Raw genomic sequence first — 20147 nt, 5'->3', positions numbered from 1 at the left:
CTTGCTCTCCTCTTCCTGTGCGGTGCCAACATGCCGCACCATCACTTTGGGACAAATGTTAACTCCAGAGTAGAAAATTAAACATTTTCTTGGGCTAGCTTGTGCTTTTGTTAAGTCTTACCTTGTGCAGATGATTCTTTCGACAAGAGAGTAGTGCTCAAGTAAGCAGGTCTCCATGAGCAGTACCTGTTTAAGTACATCTCCTTAAGGATTCAAATCGATGGTTCACAATTAATGGAACGAGATTCCCTTGTGTAGGGGTTTTGTACCCCTCAATTCTCAAGATGAAGTCAAAATGAAAGAATCTAGATGTTGTCAAAGCATCGTAAAAAATTAAGCGCAAAGCAAGGAGTGTTGATGTCCTCAAAATCACACTTTCGCGAAGGGTCAACTAAGTGTACACACCACACCACCTCCCTTTTATGCACTTGTGGCCATTTTTCTATTGCTTCATCTTGATATTTGCAAATTCATCCTCACAATGGAAGACTATTTGTTAACACAGGATTATAGAAAATTGATGAGCAAAGCGAGTGTTGATCTCCCAAATCCACTCTTTTTCAAATGGTCAACATCTATTTTTTCTAATAACAGAAGCAAAACAGGATCTCCCTGGTTTTTAGTGTTAACTTGGGATACTCTCCATACGCTCTTGCTATCCGATAAATGTGGACACGACAATGGAAAGATGCCAGTGTGCTTGTACCGGCTTCCACATTTATGAAAGTGTCATGTGCTCACTGTTCCATGTGGACATGCTTCTATGACCTAGAGCCAACTTGTAGACTAGGTAAGCCTTGGTGATCTGCTATCGGCATCTTTGTGACCCTATTTGCAGGATTTATGTCTGGACAGGTTCATCAGATTGGTTAACACCTTTGCATAACCCACGTACAACTGATTGTACATGGCATAAAGTGATGGCTCTGTTTTTTGCCGGCATCCCATGGTGTTAGACCAGTAGGATACGTGGTTGCGGTCACAAACAAGCCGGAGTCATGGAGCATGATGTATGTGAGCATGTGCATGTTTAACATAGCATGTTTTTGAAGTTATCTAATATTCAAATGATGGTGATTCAGAACAATTATCATAAGATTTTTAAATTAAGATTGGAAGATGCATTTTTTAAAACCATCTTATGCACAGATAGATGTTGTATGAAAATTTTCAGGAAGTCCTGTGACAAGGTGGGGAGCTGTTGCTTTTGGTGCTGGCGTCGGCCTTGGATCTGCCTATACAGAATGTTCGCATATCATGGGTGGTGCGTTTCCCAAGTGGCCAACGCCTTCCCGTGGTGTGCAATCGGCTTCCCCTCCGCAATCAGATCCAAAGCCCCACTCAACACCAAAGGTGCAGAAACATATTATGATGCTTTTGTACTAATTAGCATCGCAAGAGGCAAGCACTAATTGTTTCTTGTTGTGCTAGGAATAATTATGTCTACTATGAGGGTATGTATTCTTATCACTTGGAACTGGAGTTACTCTGGAGAGTTCGGCAAAACCTGGCTTCTTCGTTTGAAAGATTGCTCGCAGCTCTCTGACCGTCAGAGCAGTGAGCTGAATTTTCTTTTTGACATTTACTTACTGACCAGCTTTTTGAAACTTGCTGAGCTGGACTTAATCATGTTTAATAAAGCCTGAAGTTCGGCAGTTATTTTGGACATTTTATGTGCCCCTGTACTCAGGCTTACTCTTCAAATTGTCATCACTTTAACCTGTTTCCCTTTGATCAAAATGCTGTTAACGTTGAAGGGTTACTTGGCCATGTATGCGGTGACTGTGCACGTGCGCTGCACGCGTGTGTGTGGGGGTGGTTTTATGAAAAAAGAAAGAGCGTTTGGATGTGTGCAAAAGGCTTTTGGAAGTTGCCATGTGCCACAATTGCTCTGTAAGGTCGATCTTGCCGCTATGATGTCTTGCATGTAATGAAAAATCAAATATTCTTACGACGTTTTGTGTTGTCCCACTACATGCAGTCGAGATTGGTTTGCATGTGTTAGGAGAGGATTGTATCTAATCAGGGTGGGTCCAGACGTGGATTCTTTTTTTTTTTTTTTTTTTTTTGGGGGGGGGGGGGGGGGGGGGGGGGGCGGTTTCTTTATTAGTACATGTATTCTCACTAAAGAACAGAGGAAAAGATAAGTATTTAATTTTTTCAAACTGATGCGAAAATTTAATGTGCAGCTCAACTAGAAATGAGACTTTAACTTTTATTTTTCATTGGTTAGATGTTTGGGATGTACATTATACTAAGGAATTTAATGCAACCATGGGATTGTTTGACACTGTTTGATTCAAGAGTAATTGATGCCCCACATTTAACAGATGATACAGGCCATTGATTTCATTCTAATGAATGTAAACAAAAAGAGACTGATACCACCACACCAAGGACCAACTCTTGATTTCCACTTAGGAAGGTGCTTGTGTACCTTACATTAGCACCATGTGTTTCTTGTGGGCGGTATGTGAATGTATGCTAAAACATAGCATTTGACAGCATAAAAATGTAGTGTCCATGTGGCTTTAATGCAGTTCACTTTGAAATGCCTTCACTATGTGATCACATTGAGACAACTTTGACTTCACTCCAAGCTCAAACGAGTTCACTTTGAGCACATCCGATCTTACATTCATTGCTTCCTTGGACCATTGATCCTGCATAATAAGAAGGGTGTCAAATATTCATAAGGTAAAGTATTAGTTATGTCTCTTGGGTGCCAAAAAACTCACTTTGGACCCTTTGTGAGCCGATTGGGTCTTGATCGACTCTTGTTGATTAGTTTTGATCTTAATCTAATTCTCATTATACTTGGTCTCGTCTCTCTTATGTCTTATTGAGTCATGTAGTATATTTAGACTTTCATTATTCTAGATTTGGGGGAATTAATCACTTCTTGCCTTGATTTTCATTCTTATCTTGTCATGAGTATTTCAATTAGTGTTAAGAAACTCTAATTAGCTTGATTATTGAAGTGTGTGGTGCATTGTTGGTCTTGTGTGTGAGTAGGTTTATGGATCTAAACTTGTTTTGAGCACTATTCCACCTTTGTGTGTGATTATGATTGGAGTACCTAATTGACATGTGATGGTTGGAGAGGTCAACATCAATTTAGTTAGTGTATACTTGCCATAAATCTCCCATGTGATGTGTGTGCTTTTGAGACTTGTGATGACTCGAGGAGATTGGCAAATCGGAATCTATTGGTATAGTGTGTGTAAGTGGTTCTTGATTATATTTACATTTTTGTAGCATTCTCATGACTCCTATTATTCAAAGAATCCAATGATTGTAAACGGCTTGCAAATTCTCACTGGCTATTCCATGATATGGGTAGCTCTAGCCTCTTTTGCTTTGGTTCAACAAGGAAGTTGTGGCTTTTGAATGACTATATTCCTTATTTTTTGGGAAGCAATAGCTAGTAGCTACTATTGGTAGCTTGCCAGACTATTTAGTTCATGAAAGGCTTGCATGGGGCAAATTATTGTTGTATGTGATTGCCTTGCTCTATGCTTAAATAGTGGAGTGATGCACCTATGGTCAATCGTCTCTCTCTCTCTCTCTCTCTCTCTCTCTCTCTCTCTCTCTCTCTCTCTCTCTCTCTCACTCTCATATATATATATATATCTGTATACATATATATATATCTGTGTGTGTGTGGATACAAGATGAATTCGTGGTTATTCGATCACCATGTTGAGTGGCCCCATTGCATTTGGTGTTGGAGGATAGGTTTATTGCATCCTAATTGCAAGCAAATCTATGTGGTGCCCTGTGTTTCCTAAGTAAAAGGTGTTCGTCTTAGACCCATAAGACAGAGATGGCAAAGCGGTGATGTGGAGAGGCCACACTACCCCCGATGGCTCTAGCTTTCCCTGCTTCACTCCTAATGAAGCTCTAGGACAACCCTCATTAAAGGAACTCCTGCAAACATTATGAATCTATGTTATCAACTCAATTGAGGACTCGCTTCACCTACTTAAATCAAGGATGAAGAAAGGGTAGAAGCTCCTAAAGCGGTCATTGAGTTGCTGCTGTTGCACTATCATCATTATCCAAAAAGTAAATACCTTGCTAATTTGACTTGCTTCTTTTTTTACTAATACTACTCATAGGCAAGTTTTGATGAAAAGAAGATCTAGAGTTTGTATTACTACTATCAACGACCAAACTCCATCAACCAGTGCTCACAAAAGTGAAGAGCAAGCAACAACCTTCTCATTTTATGTTTACACCAACACTTTCACATTGGTGGGTTCCATATAGACCCAACCTTCTTTGAGGTCATCTCTAAACCAAATCCACCCTGCACACCTACAGAATGGGCAATCCTTTGCAACTTGAAGAAGCTTGTGCGAGCTAATGGACCTATTCTTGTCATACAAGAAGGATCAATGGGACACATCATCAGACACCTCCATATCAAAGGAGTGCAAGAGTGAAAAGGGTAAATTTCATCAACTTTATTTATGCTCCTCCTCTTCTTATGAACCAATAATTAACCATAGTAGCATGGGTTGTACGATGCCTTTTGAGTGAATTGGTAGAGGTCATTATTGACAAGGCCTTTGAGACCAACCTAGCTCGATAGGAGGAAAAAACTCTTCACCTTATGGGGTGTTGTTATTGAGCCAAGGCTATGGCAATGACATTGTGGCAAGTTACATAGACATCCAGCAAGGCTTACTACCTATATAATCAGATTTATTCATGAACTGAGTGGGACCTTTTCTTGTTATTGGGGAGTAATTCTGCTGAAAGGAAGGGATTTCAAGCTATTTCAAGAGCTTGCTAGGGGAGCAAAATTTGAGGTAGAAATAAGTGACAAGCTACTCTTGTGGCTATATCAAATCAAACTCAACTATCAATATGTCTATGCCCACAACTATGATCTACCATTGCAGTGGTGAAATTTGCATAATATTATAATGGATCACATTAACTCGCCTTTTGTAGGGGGGAAGTCTCATTCATCATAATGGACTTAGGATGTAAGGGTGGTCTTCTATCGGAAAATGTTTTTCCGACAGATCCTCACTACCGTGTTTACTAGAGAGAGACTGCACAAAATCAACAACTCTCATGAACCTTTATCCTCCCTTTGGCCCACCATGATCTATCCTTTGATGTATTGATCTATATATCCTTGTATGAGTATTAGGTTTTGTTGTCCTATTTCCTTGTCAAAATTAAAAAAGGTTTGGAAAGCAAAGCTCAATATGCATAATAGTCAATATGGCATTCCCTACTTTCTTTAGCGAGGATGAGACTTTTTGGATAACCAAGAGATAGCGTGCTTTATCTTGAGGAGAAATGATGAGGCCTCTGTTTGAAATCATGGTTTGGTGGTACACAAAGGAATGTTCTTGACACCACCTTGGATTGGGGGAGGGAAAAAGCTACAAGCTTCATTAATCAGCCTTTGTATTAAACCACCCAAATTAACCATTGATGCTGCACAAGCTCAAGCCCTATTCATTGTAAAATCCACCGCACTTACCTTCAATATCAAGTGGATTGCACACAAGCATTTATCCTAGCACACACACTCCTTATCAATAACCTCCAATCCTACCTAGATGGCTATCATGCAATTGTAAAGGAACGGATCAAAATTCATCAAGAGACTCCTTAGAGTTTCCATCTCCTTGGTCTCCAAGAACGCAGTTGCTAGTTTGCACCTAGCCTCTACCAAGGAAGAAGAAGAAAAACTTGCCCGCAAGAAAATCATCAACAACATTGAGAAGAAGTCCTCTCCCTCCCAAGGAAAACCATTAAAGAACTTGTGGAGAAAATTGTGGCGGAACAATTCAAGACAAAGCACTTCAAGCCTCAAGTTTTCCCACCCTTTCCCCCCACTAAGCCTTTCATACCTCCCCTTAAGAAATCTCCCTATCCTCCTCCCAAAAAACCCTTTCTATCTCCTAGATCCTTCTCCTTACTTCCCCTAACCACCACCAATGCTTCCCCCCTTCACTACCCCCACATGTGTTGACAAGAAAAAGGCCTCTTGAATCCTCCTTAAATCCTCCATTGATAAACCTCCCCCTTACTTGAGAAATCCAAAGCTTACCCTCTCATCCAACACCTCCATCAATCCACTATATCCTCTTAAAACCCTTAATCCCACACCCACTGTCCTTCACTCCCCCAAAGAAACACATAAAACCTATGCCTACCCACACTCCTATCCTCACAAGAAGGATATTACCCCAAATGAAAGCCCTTACTGCACTGCCAACCATTTGGGAAAAGGAAAAGGAAAAGGGAGGAGGGATTAGGGCTAGACCATCCTTGCACTTGGGTGCATCTTTACTTCTCCAATTCCCCTCCTCTCATATTTATGGACCACAAACTCCACGACATCTTCACCCCTTTGCAAAGTCTCCCTCGAGATCCCAACTCACAAAAGAAGGATAAGGAGAAAGTTTTGGATCCCGGTTACAAAGGCTACAAGCTCCTACTTTTTGGTAAGCGGTAAGTTTTCTCTTTGGAGTGTGATATCTCTAATTTTATGGTACAAAACCTTGTGCCCAGGGCTCTCTCTCTCTCTCTCTCTCTCTCTCTCTCTCTCTCTCTCTCTCTCTCTCTCTCTCTCTTTTTCAATGACACTGTGCATCAGTGGGACACTGCTCTAATCAAGTTTGCTTGAAAGAAAAACTCAAAAATTACATCAAAATAGACTGATAGGGAAAAAACTGTAAAACAGGCATTGTAGACACAAAATTTAGGATTTTTTAACTTTTTGGGATCCAAATTCAAAAAGGGGCAAGGTTTGGCTTCTACAAGGAATAGAGAACCAGCAGAACAAAATTCATGAAAAAATGCTTCCAAACATGGATCGCGATCCATGTACCTTATGACATTTGGGACTGATATTAGACCAGTACATCCCTGATAACTAGTGGAACAACTTTTCTAAAAGGGACCATAGCAAAAAATTGCAAAAAGTTGATGGAAACACCAAAATTTTGCCAGAGAGCCAAAAACCGCAAGGCAGACATAAATTTTTTCTTTTGGTTGGGCAAAAGTGATTCAAACTCAAAAAGATTTGGGGAAGAGTATCACCACAACATGGACTATAAGATGACCATGTTTCATGTCAAAATGAGGTCAAACATGGATCGTGATCCATGTATTCATCATGATCTTTGGCTAGAAATTGACCACTACATCGCTAATACCATTTGGAACGACTTTCCCAAAAGGACCATTGCCAAAAAAGTTGTAAAAAGTGGTCAAAAGAGCCAAAAATAAAACATGGTCAAAACTGTCACAACAGACTATAGAATTCACTTTTGGTTGGGCAAAACTGATCCAAACCCAAAAATTCTTTGTGGAGCAAGTTACAAACATCACAAGCTATCAATACATCAAAGATCAAGTCCAAAAGTGATGGAACATGGATCGCAATCCACGTACCCCTGAGAAATTTTTGGACAGAAACTTTTCTAGCCTGTAGAAGAGACCAATGTGAACAAAAGTCTCCAAAGGAGTTTTGTAAAAAAAAGTCCAAAAAACTTATCAAAAGTGCCAAAAACAGTTCAAGTTGAAAACTTTAAAATAGACCTAGGGATTGACATTTGCTTGACCTAAACAAGTCCAAATCACACAAAAACCATATAGCTGTGTGCGAAGTTTCATTACCATATGACACATAGGTACATGGATCGCGATCTATGTTCTTGTTTCACATACTGATACCAAACTTGCATCATAGCTAGAGGAGATCGCAAGGAGTCTAGTGATCTTTTTAAAAGTGAATTTGGATATAAAAAACCAAGCCAAAAGCCCATAACTGCCAAGTACTCTGACAAAGTACAAGAATTGACCTAATTTTCAATCCAAAGGTCCAATTTTTAAAATTTTGATACCATAGGACCTACTAGTCATGCTGACTCTAATGGTACCAAGAAAGGTCAATTTGGGCTCCAAATATGGATCGCGATCCATGTACCCATAATGATAGACCTTGACCTAAAATTTTCCAGATCAGTAGTGCATACAGAAGGAAACATATCTCCAAGTTTTATTTTGGAAAACAACCAAAAAATTTGGATTAAAAGGGAGCAAAATAGGTGACAGACTGAAAACCGTAGTGCAGACCATGTACTAGATATCTGACCTATCAAACCAAGTCCAAATCCAAAAATATTTGAGATTTAGCTTGTGAACATAAGCAGGAACAAACTCCTAAGAGATAAAGTCCAAATGTGATTGAATATGGATCGCGATCCATGTACCTCAACCTCAAAATCTGATGAAAATTGGCACAAAGCTTGCACATGACTTTGTCTACATACTATCAAAATTTGGAGAAAAAGATTGAGAGCGGAACATGGATCGTGATCCATGTACCTCAGCATAGTGGGATTTTTGACTTGATGATCTTATAGACATACTTGAGTACTTCTCAAATCTCAAGTTTGAGCTAAAAATACCTTCTGGAGACCAAGACACAAGCCAAAGTTCCTGTGTACTTGTCCTGAGACTGTCTTGAGTCCTGTTTCAAGTGCGATTCACTAAAATTGCTCTAAATTTTGATTGACAAATCCAAATTGACTCAAGTATAACCAAGAAGAAAGCTTGCAATAGGATTGAATTTTCCTAGGTTTCCCAAATCCAAAATTTTAGGGTGCCCAAAACTAGTTTTAGAAACCAAAAGAGTCACATATTCCTGACTTCTGAGAGACCTGATCAGGGGTAAAAAGGGATAAGTTACACTAAGCCAAAGTGGGCTTGTAAGAGACTGTCTTGAGATTGTTGAGTGAGCCTTGACCTTGAAAAATCATCCACCACCAAGGTTTTCTGCTGCACTCAAAGACATGAAAAATGCAAGAAACACTGTGATGCCTTCGAGAGTGAGAATCGGTGAATACCTAGAGGAAAGGCATCCTCTAATCGACAAACCAAATGTGAGATTCATCAAAATAAACAAATCCATGAGAGTTCTAACGGATTATGCTCGTGATGGCTTACATAGGTTCACAAACGGGGAGCCATATACCTCCTATCAATGTGTAGAACTCAATGCTACGGAGTTGACCATCCATAAGAACACATGTGCAACACTTTCATGTAATATTGTGAAGACAACCGATACATCCCAGAGCTTATCTCTTAGCCAGATTATATGCAACAACCACTTCGTTACAATGAAAATCTCCCAACATTGATCATGATGATGCTGATGATTATGATGACGAACAATTCAATGATGATATTGCTGCTATGTACAAGAATGGGTATGACGACAAGGAATAGATGCCTAAATCTCAATGCAAGAACCACGATGTCTAGTATCATATGGATACACACGTCTCCAATTGCCGTTGAGGGCGAGCTTTTTGAAATGGGGCCTCTAAACCCAAACCAATGGGCCTACCCTCACAAAATGTTCGTAAAGAGGTACGCACACTACTTGGGGCACCACCTTCTTTTGGGAGTGGAGAAGGAAACCAATCAAAATAACACTTGCACTCACCCACTCAAGCAACACACTTTGAAAACCCCCTTACTCTATATACACTTTGGACACTTGAACACCATCAACGATTATGCAACCCAATGACGTGCATCAAAATGAAATATGAAATTTGTGGAATAGCATTCACCTTCTCCCCATAAGAATACCCATAATACATCCAAGCTCTTCCTCTCTCAAGCACTCATCAAAAAATCATGCGCACAAGACTTGCCTCTCAAACACACAAGAGAATCACTTCCATCAACCTAACACACTTTGCACAGAGAGCTCATCTCCATGTATGCAATGCCGTGACACAAATAAAATCACCATGAGAGGTAGCCACATGCATATGTAATGAAGCAAAAGAGAGTTGGAGTGAGAAATTTCTTTAGACCAATTGAATAAGTGTGGAGAAACAAACCAATGGTAAATTGAGAATAGAACACTTACTTGATTTCTCGCACACCTTTTAAGGGGAGGACAGACGCTTGCTAACCATCACGAATTGCGACACTTGAAAGTTTTGAAGATGATTTCATGATCATTAACATAACCATGAGAGAGATCATGATGTATTTACAAGTTATTGAGGTGCTACAAATGATTTATTGGGTTGATGAAGTAAGAGATTGTAGAATGGAAAGAGTGGAGAATAGAGTTGCACTTCCTCCAAAGAGGAGGGTTAGGAGGGAGGATGTGAAAGAGGGAGAGTTGGGGTTTTCTCTACTATTGATCAAGAAACAACATGAAGTTGAAAATATAGGTGTGTGTCCTTGAGTCTCTCCAAGGGGGGCTATTTATAGTTGTGTAGGAGTGGGATTATGCTACACTTAATCAGAGTAAGTGATTAGACCTAATTAAGTGTCCTTTGACCACTCATTGAATATTGGACATAAAAGGGACTATTTATTCACAAAAAATATCATTTTAGACCGTGAAGGCTCCATAGGGGTGCATAATGTAGGTGGGCCCCACCATGAGGCCCTACGGGTGGCTCCTGCGGGGTATCTCAACTTGTCTGTCTTGGCATCTAGAAAGCATCTTTAGGTTGGTCCCATCACATGCAAGTGACCTTGAACACTCATTGCTCTTCTAAAAGATGAGTAGGGGAAAAATAAGATCTCACCCTCTTGATTTACTTGATTTACAGTTCCCTTTTGCTGCGAATCTGACAGATTTACACTATTTTGACCATAACTTTTTACCTGTAGCTCGGAATGACATGCTTCAAAAGGCAAAATTGACCTTCTCAACATGTTTGATATGAATTTGTACTATTCTTCACGCCCATGCACCAAGGAATTCGGTTTGGAAGGTCCACACTAGGCTAGGGAACCTTTTGCTTCCAAGTCTTCTTGTATGGGCCCTTTGCTTGTATGCATCCAAGGGGAATCATGCTTTTTCAAAAGGCTATGATGCTTAAACAAATAGAGGAGGGCCCAATATTATTTGCTTGTGAAAAGAATATACAATTGGAGTCTTTTTGAAAGGAGAGAAACTATATGTATATTCTTAAGAGATATTGGGCCACCTATGTAGGGGGCATAGAAGACTTGTAGAGAGGGACCATAATCTTTGGTAAAGACAAGTGGAGAGTTGATTTCCATGGGAATTTATCTATATGGGGTGGAAGATGGATATATTATTTTTCTACTACTAATTCACAAGAGGTAAGAAAGTTTGGGGGTATATAGTTGGTTATTGTATGCTTATTCTATTTACAAAGCAAAAAAGAAAAGGGTGGTAATATAAATATATGACTAAGGTGACATTTTTGGGAAGAGTATAATGTATGTGTCGCCACAAAGGTTAAACGAAGAGGGGGAATTTACTCTAGATAACTTAATAGCGTAGAAAAATATATACACATATGAGGAAGAGGACGTTGAGTAGGCTGACAAATGTTGCGAAAAGATGGTTACCATTTTATGTCACTCATATTAGCCCTCCCCCAAGCCTAGAGATATTCATATCTTTAGGAGGACGGTGTTGCTTCTTTTCCTTCTTTTTTTTCTCTTTTTTTTTGACAATTTTTCTTTACCACTTTTTTTTTTTTTTTTCAATAGGAGGAGTGTCATGCACTCTTTTACTCCATTAGACCTGCTTTTCATCACCTCAATCCCATAAATCGGAGATGGGAGGGTTGCCTTGGGTCTTGAGTTTTGTAAACTGAAGGTCTTGAGTTCGTTCCTCAGTGGGGACACCACTTTATGAGGGCGAGCTTTTTGAAATGGGGCCTCTAAACCCAAACCAATGGGCCTACCCTCACAAAATGTTCGTAAAGATGTACGCACACTACTTGGGGCACCACCTTCTTTTGGGAGTGGAGAAGGAAACCAATCAAAATAACACTTGCACTCACCCACTCAAGCAACACACTTTGAAAACCCCCTTACTCTATATACACTTTGGACACTTGAACACCATCAACGATTATGCAACCCAATGACGTGCATCAAAATGAAATATGCAATTTGTGGAATAGCATTCACCTTCTCCCCATAAGAATACCCATAATACATCCAAACTCTTCCTCTCTCAAGCACTCATCAAAAAATCATGCGCACAAGACTTGCCTCTCAAACACACAAGAGAATCACTTACATCAAACTAACACACTTTGCATAGAGAACTCATCTCCATCTTGCAATGCCGTGACACAAATAAAATCACCATGAGAGGTAGCCACATGCATATGTAATGAAGCAAAAGAGAGTTGGAGTGAGAAATTTCTTTAGACCAATTGAATAAGTGTGGAGAAACAAACCAATGGTAAATTGAGAATAGAACACTTACTTGATTTCTCGCACACCTTTTAAGGGGAGGACAGACGCTTGCTAACCATCACGAATTGCGACACTTGAAAGTTTTGAAGATGATTTCGTGATCATTAACATAACCATGAGAGAGATCATGATGTATTTACAAGTTATTGAGGTGCTACAAATGATTTATTGGGTGATGGAGTAAGAGATTGTAGAATGGAAAGAGTGGAGAATAGAGTTGCACTTCCTCCAAAGAGGAGGGTTAGGAGGGAGGATGTGAAAGAGGGAGAGTTGGGGTTTTCTCTACTATTGATCAAGAAACAACATGAAGTTGAAAATATAGGTGTGTGTCCTTGAGTCTCTCCAAGGGGGGCTATTTATAGTTGTGTAGGAGTGGGATTATGCTACACTTAATTAGAGTAAGTGATTAGACCTAATTAAGTGTCCTTTGACCACTCATTGAATATTGGACATAAAAGGGACTATTTATCCACCAAAAATATCATTTTAGACCGTGAAGGCTCCATAGGGGTGCATAATGTAGGTGGGCCCCACCATGAGGCCCTACGGGTGGCTCTTGCGAGGTATCTCAACTTGTCTGTCTTGGCATCTAGAAAGCATCTTTAGGTTGGTCCCATCACATGCAAGTGACCTTGAACACTCATTGCTCTTCTAAAAGATGAGTAGGGGAAAAATAAGATCTCACCCTCTTGATTTACTTGATTTACAGTTCCCTTTTGCTGCGAATCTGACAGATTTACATTATTTTGACCATAACTTTTTACCTATAGCTCGGAATGACATGCTTCAAAAGGCAAAATTGACCTTCTCAACATGATTGATATGAATTTGGACTATTCTTCACGCCCATGCACCAAGGAATTCGGTTTGGAAGGTCCACACTAGGCTAGGGAACCTTTTGCTTCCAAGGCTTCTTGTATGGGCCCTTTGCTTGTATGCATCCAAGGGGAATCATGCTTTTTCAAAAGGCTATGATGCTTAAACAAATAGAGGAGGGCCCAATATTATTTGCTTGTGAAAAGAATATACAATTGGAGTCTTTTTGAAAGGAGAGAAACTATATGTATATTCTTAAGAGATATTGGGCCACCTATGTAGGGGGCATAGAAGACTTGTAGAGAGGGACCATAATCTTTGGTAAAGACAAGTGGAGAGTTGATTTCCATGGGAATTTATCTATATGGGGTGGAAGATGGATATATTATTTTTCTACTACTAATTCACAAGAGGTAAGAAAGTTTGGGGGTATATAGTTGGTTATTGTATGCTTATTCTATTTACAAAGCAAAAAAGAAAAGGGTGGTAATATAAATATATGACTAAGGTGACATTTTTGGGAAGAGTATAATGTATGTGTCGCCACAAAGGTTAAACGAAGAGGGGGAATTTACTCTAGATAACTTAATAGCGTAGAAAAATATATACACATATGAGGAAGAGGACGTTGAGTAGGCTGACAAATGTTGCGAAAAGATGGTTACCATTTTATGTCACTCATATTAGCCCTCCCCCAAGCCTAGAGATATTCATATCTTTAGGAGGACGGTGTTGCTTCTTTTCCTTCTTTTTTTTCTCTTTTTTTTTGACAATTTTTCTTTACCACTTTTTTTTTTTTTTTCAATAGGAGGAGTGTCATGCACTCTTTTACTCCATTAGACCTGCTTTTCATCACCTCAATCCCATAAATCGGAGATGGGAGGGTTGCCTTGGGTCTTGAGTTTTGTAAACTGAAGGTCTTGAGTTCGTTCCTCAGTGGGGACACCACTTTATGAGGGCGAGCTTTTTGAAATGGGGCCTCTAAACCCAAACCAATGGGCCTACCCTCACAAAATGTTCGTAAAGATGTACGCACACTACTTGGGGCACCACCTTCTTTTGGGAGTGGAGAAGGAAACCAATCAAAATAACACTTGCACTCACCCACTCAAGCAACACACTTTGAAAACCCCCTTACTCTATATACACTTTGGACACTTGAACACCATCAACGATTATGCAACCCAATGACGTGCATCAAAATGAAATATGCAATTTGTGGAATAGCATTCACCTTCTCCCCATAAGAATACCCATAATACATCCAAACTCTTCCTCTCTCAAGCACTCATCAAAAAATCATGCGCACAAGACTTGCCTCTCAAACACACAAGAGAATCACTTACATCAAACTAACACACTTTGCATAGAGAGCTCATCTCCATCTTGCAATGCCGTGACACAAATAAAATCACCATGAGAGGTAGCCACATGCATATGTAATGAAGCAAAAGAGAGTTGGAGTGAGAAATTTCTTTAGACCAATTGAATAAGTGTGGAGAAACAAACCAATGGTAAATTGAGAATAGAACACTTACTTGATTTCTCGCACACCTTTTAAGGGGAGGACAGACGCTTGCTAACCATCACGAATTGCGACACTTGAAAGTTTTGAAGATGATTTCGTGATCATTAACATAACCATGAGAGAGATCATGATGTATTTACAAGTTATTGAGGTGCTACAAATGATTTATTAGGTGATGGAGTAAGAGATTGTAGAATGGAAAGAGTGGAGAATAGAGTTGCACTTCCTCCAAAGAGGAGGGTTAGGAGGGAGGATGTGAAAGAGGGAGAGTTGGGGTTTTCTCTACTATTGATCAAGAAACAACATGAAGTTGAAAATATAGGTGTGTGTCCTTGAGTCTCTCCAAGGGGGGCTATTTATAGTTGTGTAGGAGTGGGATTATGCTACACTTAATTAGAGTAAGTGATTAGACCTAATTAAGTGTCCTTTGACCACTCATTGAATATTGGACATAAAAGGGACTATTTATCCACCAAAAATATCATTTTAGACCGTGAAGGCTCCATAGGGGTGCATAATGTAGGTGGGCCCCACCATGAGGCCCTACGGGTGGCTCTTGCGAGGTATCTCAACTTGTCTGTCTTGGCATCTAGAAAGCATCTTTAGGTTGGTCCCATCACATGCAAGTGACCTTGAACACTCATTGCTCTTCTAAAAGATGAGTAGGGGAAAAATAAGATCTCACCCTCTTGATTTACTTGATTTACAGTTCCCTTTTGCTGCGAATCTGACAGATTTACATTATTTTGACCATAACTTTTTACCTATAGCTCGGAATGACATGCTTCAAAAGGCAAAATTGACCTTCTCAACATGATTGATATGAATTTGGACTATTCTTCACGCCCATGCACCAAGGAATTCGGTTTGGAAGGTCCACACTAGGCTAGGGAACCTTTTGCTTCCAAGGCTTCTTGTATGGGCCCTTTGCTTGTATGCATCCAAGGGGAATCATGCTTTTTCAAAAGGCTATGATGCTTAAACAAATAGAGGAGGGCCCAATATTATTTTCTTGTGAAAAGAATATACAATTGGAGTCTTTTTGAAAGGAGAGAAACTATATGTATATTCTTAAGAGATATTGGGCCACCTATGTAGGGGGCATAGAAGACTTGTAGAGAGGGACCATAATCTTTGGTAAAGACAAGTGGAGAGTTGATTTCCATGGGAATTTATCTATATGGGGTGGAAGATGGATATATTATTTTTCTACTACTAATTCACAAGAGGTAAGAAAGTTTGGGGGTATATAGTTGGTTATTGTATGCTTATTCTATTTACAAAGCAAAAAAGAAAAGGGTGGTAATATAAATATATGACTAAGGTGACATTTTTGGGAAGAGTATAATGTATGTGTCGCCACAAAGGTTAAACGAAGAGGGGGAATTTACTCTAGATAACTTAATAGCGTAGAAAAATATATACACATATGAGGAAGAGGACGTTGAGTAGGCTGACAAATGTTGCGAAAAGATGGTTACCATTTTATGTCACTCATATTAGCCCTCCCCCAAGCCTAGAGATATTCATATCTTTAGGAGGACGGTGTTGCTTCTTTTCCTTCTTTTTTTTCTCTTTTTTTTCGACAATTTTTCTTTACCACTTTTTTTTTTTTTTTTCAATAGGAGGAGTGTCATGCACTCTTTTACTCCATTAGACCTGCTTTTCATCACCTCAATCCCATAAATCGGAGATGGGAGGGTTGCCTTGGGTCTTGAGTTTTGTAAACTGAAGGTCTTGAGTTCGTTCCTCAGTGGGGACACCACTTTATGAGGGCGAGCTTTTTGAAATGGGGCCTCTAAACCCAAACCAATGGGCCTACCCTCACAAAATGTTCGTAAAGATGTACGCACACTACTTGGGGCACCACCTTCTTTTGGGAGTGGAGAAGGAAACCAATCAAAATAACACTTGCACTCACCCACTCAAGCAACACACTTTGAAAACCCCCTTACTCTATATACACTTTGGACACTTGAACACCATCAACGATTATGCAACCCAATGACGTGCATCAAAATGAAATATGCAATTTGTGGAATAGCATTCACCTTCTCCCCATAAGAATACCCATAATACATCCAAACTCTTCCTCTCTCAAGCACTCATCAAAAAATCATGCGCACAAGACTTGCCTCTCAAACACACAAGAGAATCACTTACATCAAACTAACACACTTTGCATAGAGAGCTCATCTCCATCTTGCAATGCCGTGACACAAATAAAATCACCATGAGAGGTAGCCACATGCATATGTAATGAAGCAAAAGAGAGTTGGAGTGAGAAATTTCTTTAGACCAATTGAATAAGTGTGGAGAAACAAACCAATGGTAAATTGAGAATAGAACACTTACTTGATTTCTCGCACACCTTTTAAGGGGAGGACAGACGCTTGCTAACCATCACGAATTGCGACACTTGAAAGTTTTGAAGATGATTTCGTGATCATTAACATAACCATGAGAGAGATCATGATGTATTTACAAGTTATTGAGGTGCTACAAATGATTTATTGGGTGATGGAGTAAAAGATTGTAGAATGGAAAGAGTGGAGAATAGAGTTGCACTTCCTCCAAAGAGGAGGGTTAGGAGGGAGGATGTGAAAGAGGGAGAGTTGGGGTTTTCTCTACTATTGATCAAGAAACAACATGAAGTTGAAAATATAGGTGTGTGTCCTTGAGTCTCTCCAAGGGGGGCTATTTATAGTTGTGTAGGAGTGGGATTATGCTACACTTAATTAGAGTAAGTGATTAGACCTAATTAAGTGTCCTTTGACCACTCATTGAATATTGGACATAAAAGGGACTATTTATCCACCAAAAATATCATTTTAGACCGTGAAGGCTCCATAGGGGTGCATAATGTAGGTGGGCCCCACCATGAGGCCCTACGGGTGGCTCTTGCGAGGTATCTCAACTTGTCTGTCTTGGCATCTAGAAAGCATCTTTAGGTTGGTCCCATCACATGCAAGTGACCTTGAACACTCATTGCTCTTCTAAAAGATGAGTAGGGGAAAAATAAGATCTCACCCTCTTGATTTACTTGATTTACAGTTCCCTTTTGCTGCGAATCTGACAGATTTACATTATTTTGACCATAACTTTTTACCTATAGCTCGGAATGACATGCTTCAAAAGGCAAAATTGACCTTCTCAACATGATTGATATGAATTTGGACTATTCTTCACGCCCATGCACCAAGGAATTCGGTTTGGAAGGTCCACACTAGGCTAGGGAACCTTTTGCTTCCAAGGCTTCTTGTATGGGCCCTTTGCTTGTATGCATCCAAGGGGAATCATGCTTTTTCAAAAGGCTATGATGCTTAAACAAATAGAGGAGGGCCCAATATTATTTTCTTGTGAAAAGAATATACAATTGGAGTCTTTTTGAAAGGAGAGAAACTGTATGTATATTCTTAAGAGATATTGGGCCACCTATGTAGGGGGCATAGAAGACTTGTAGAGAGGGACCATAATCTTTGGTAAAGACAAGTGGAGAGTTGATTTCCATGGGAATTTATCTATATGGGGTGGAAGATGGATATATTATTTTTCTACTACTAATTCACAAGAGGTAAGAAAGTTTGGGGGTATATAGTTGGTTATTGTATGCTTATTCTATTTACAAAGCAAAAAAGAAAAGGGTGGTAATATAAATATATGACTAAGGTGACATTTTTTGGGAAGAGTATAATGTATGTGTCGCCACAAAGGTTAAACGAAGAGGGGGAATTTACTCTATATAACTTAATAGCGTAGAAAAATATATACACATATGAGGAAGAGGACGTTGAGTAGGCTGACAAATGTTGCGAAAAGATGGTTACCATTTTATGCCACTCACCGTGTTTTTCATGACAACATGTCTACATCGGATATTGATAATGCAAAGAGCCATGATGATTATCTTTACCAATTTTTGGCTAACAATGATTATGATGATGATCACATAAGAATGTGAGTAATGATGGCTACTTCAATTCCGTGACTTATGTCAGTAAGAAAAGAAAATCTCACAAAAGCAAACAAAGAGGTAACTGGAGGAGGTGCATCTTACTATGCATTATAATTTGATGTCCTGCAAGAACAAAAAACCCAGCGTGTCTCATTGGAAAGAGCATAGAATCAACCTTTGGGTTAGTTCAATATTCCAACATGAGAATGTAGTTGTAATCAGTTGTTCAAGGAACGAAATGAGTCAACAAAGTCATTTGCAATGCCAACAACCATTGAAGGGTCTCAGAGCCTCAACGCTTCATTACTACCACCACATCCTAGTTCTCCTCCAATTTTTACTTGGTGAGCCAAAGGCTCTTTTGCCTCTGTCTGGTTGCAGAATCCACCACGTGGCAAACTTCAAAGCTTCAAATATAAATTAAATTTAATAAAAAAAGGCCACAAAAAGCGATGCTAGTTGTCAAGCAAACAAAAGCATGTTTGCAAGCAAACAAAAACAGGTTCACAGAGGCACCAATTTGGAGCATCACAAGGTAGAAACTTGCAGGTTTGCAGACGTGCAACAGTTTGAAGACAAAGCTTTGCAAAGCCACCAATTCAATATTCTTTAGATAAGTCTCTGGCCATTCTTTGAGAGAGAGAGAGAGAGAGAGAGAGAGAGAGAGAGAGAGAGAGATAGCTGCATGGAATGGCAGGGTAGGATATGGACGTTGTGGATTTTGAGCTAGATGTGGAAGACGATCTCCTGGATGAGGACACAACAATGGAGAAAGGAGAGGTAGTGCCGGACTCAACAACCCCAAAACTCAAGTCCACGATCACCTCTTGCTCTGCTGGTACTTTGTAGGATGCGTTCGATGCCTTCAAGAAGACCAAGGGTCGAGGGTTTCATGACAGAGCTGATGCAGAACGCTCCAACAGTTTCTTTGGCAAGGAGTTTGAATCCCTTTATTCTGATGGTGGCCCTGGGCCTCAGAAATCTATTGAGGGCTGGATAATTTTGGTCACGGGTTTACATGAGGAGGCCAAGGAGGATGATTTGTATGAAGTTTTTAGTGAATTTGGGGAGATAAAGAACTTGTATCTTAATTTAGATTGTCAAACATGATATGTGAAGGGTTATGCTTTGATAGAGTATGAGAAGTAGCAGGTAGCACAAGGTGCAATCGACCATATGAATGGGACAAATCTTCTAACACAGACTGTTGCCATGGAGTGGGCATTTAGCAGTGGATCTCTTCAACATTGCAATGTAAGAAAAGGTCTCCTCAAGGGCATCTCTCTCCCGAAGCCCATCTAAATGATGCTATTAAATGGGCAGTGCACTGAGCAACATGCAAGTTTTTATGTTGCAATGGATGGGAACCCCTAGGAATTTATTTGAATGGTTACTTGGTGAGCCAAAAGGAGGTTTTCTTGTTTCTTGAATGTAGAACTGGCCACTTGGTTCCTGAATACTAAAGATGGTTTGGAGGAGGATTAGGACCCGGTTGCGTGGAGTGTTATCTTGCTATGTAGCAGGTAACCAGCCGATAACTTAGAGAGAGAAGGTTTCCATCATTGCGATTCGTGTCACCTAGCGAGG

At 39.8% G+C, this 20147-nt stretch overlaps 1 protein-coding gene and 1 pseudogene across 1 annotated transcript in view; both read left to right on the top strand.

Annotated features, from left to right (window-relative positions):
* Positions 1 to 1762, top strand: part of LOC147456396 (MICOS complex subunit MIC10-like) — a 109587-nt gene extending 107825 nt beyond the window's left edge. Inside the window, exons 2-3 of the mRNA XM_086514889.1 lie at positions 1175 to 1353; positions 1432 to 1762. Coding sequence (XP_086371015.1) covers positions 1175 to 1353; positions 1432 to 1437 — 185 coding nt within the window. The 3' untranslated portion in view covers positions 1438 to 1762. The remainder of the gene's footprint in view (positions 1 to 1174; positions 1354 to 1431) is intronic.
* Positions 1763 to 19250: 17488 nt separating this feature from the next.
* LOC147456395 (RNA-binding protein Y14 pseudogene) lies at positions 19251 to 19709 on the top strand (annotated as a pseudogene).
* Positions 19710 to 20147: the final 438 nt, after the last annotated feature.

This window comes from Adiantum capillus-veneris, chromosome 6 (assembly GCF_014529385.1).
Source record: "Adiantum capillus-veneris isolate H3 chromosome 6, ASM1452938v2, whole genome shotgun sequence".
Classification (NCBI taxonomy): Eukaryota; Viridiplantae; Streptophyta; class Polypodiopsida; order Polypodiales; family Pteridaceae; genus Adiantum; species Adiantum capillus-veneris.
Note: the sequence above shows the minus strand (reverse complement) of the source record. Positions and strands in the feature narration are given on the sequence as shown.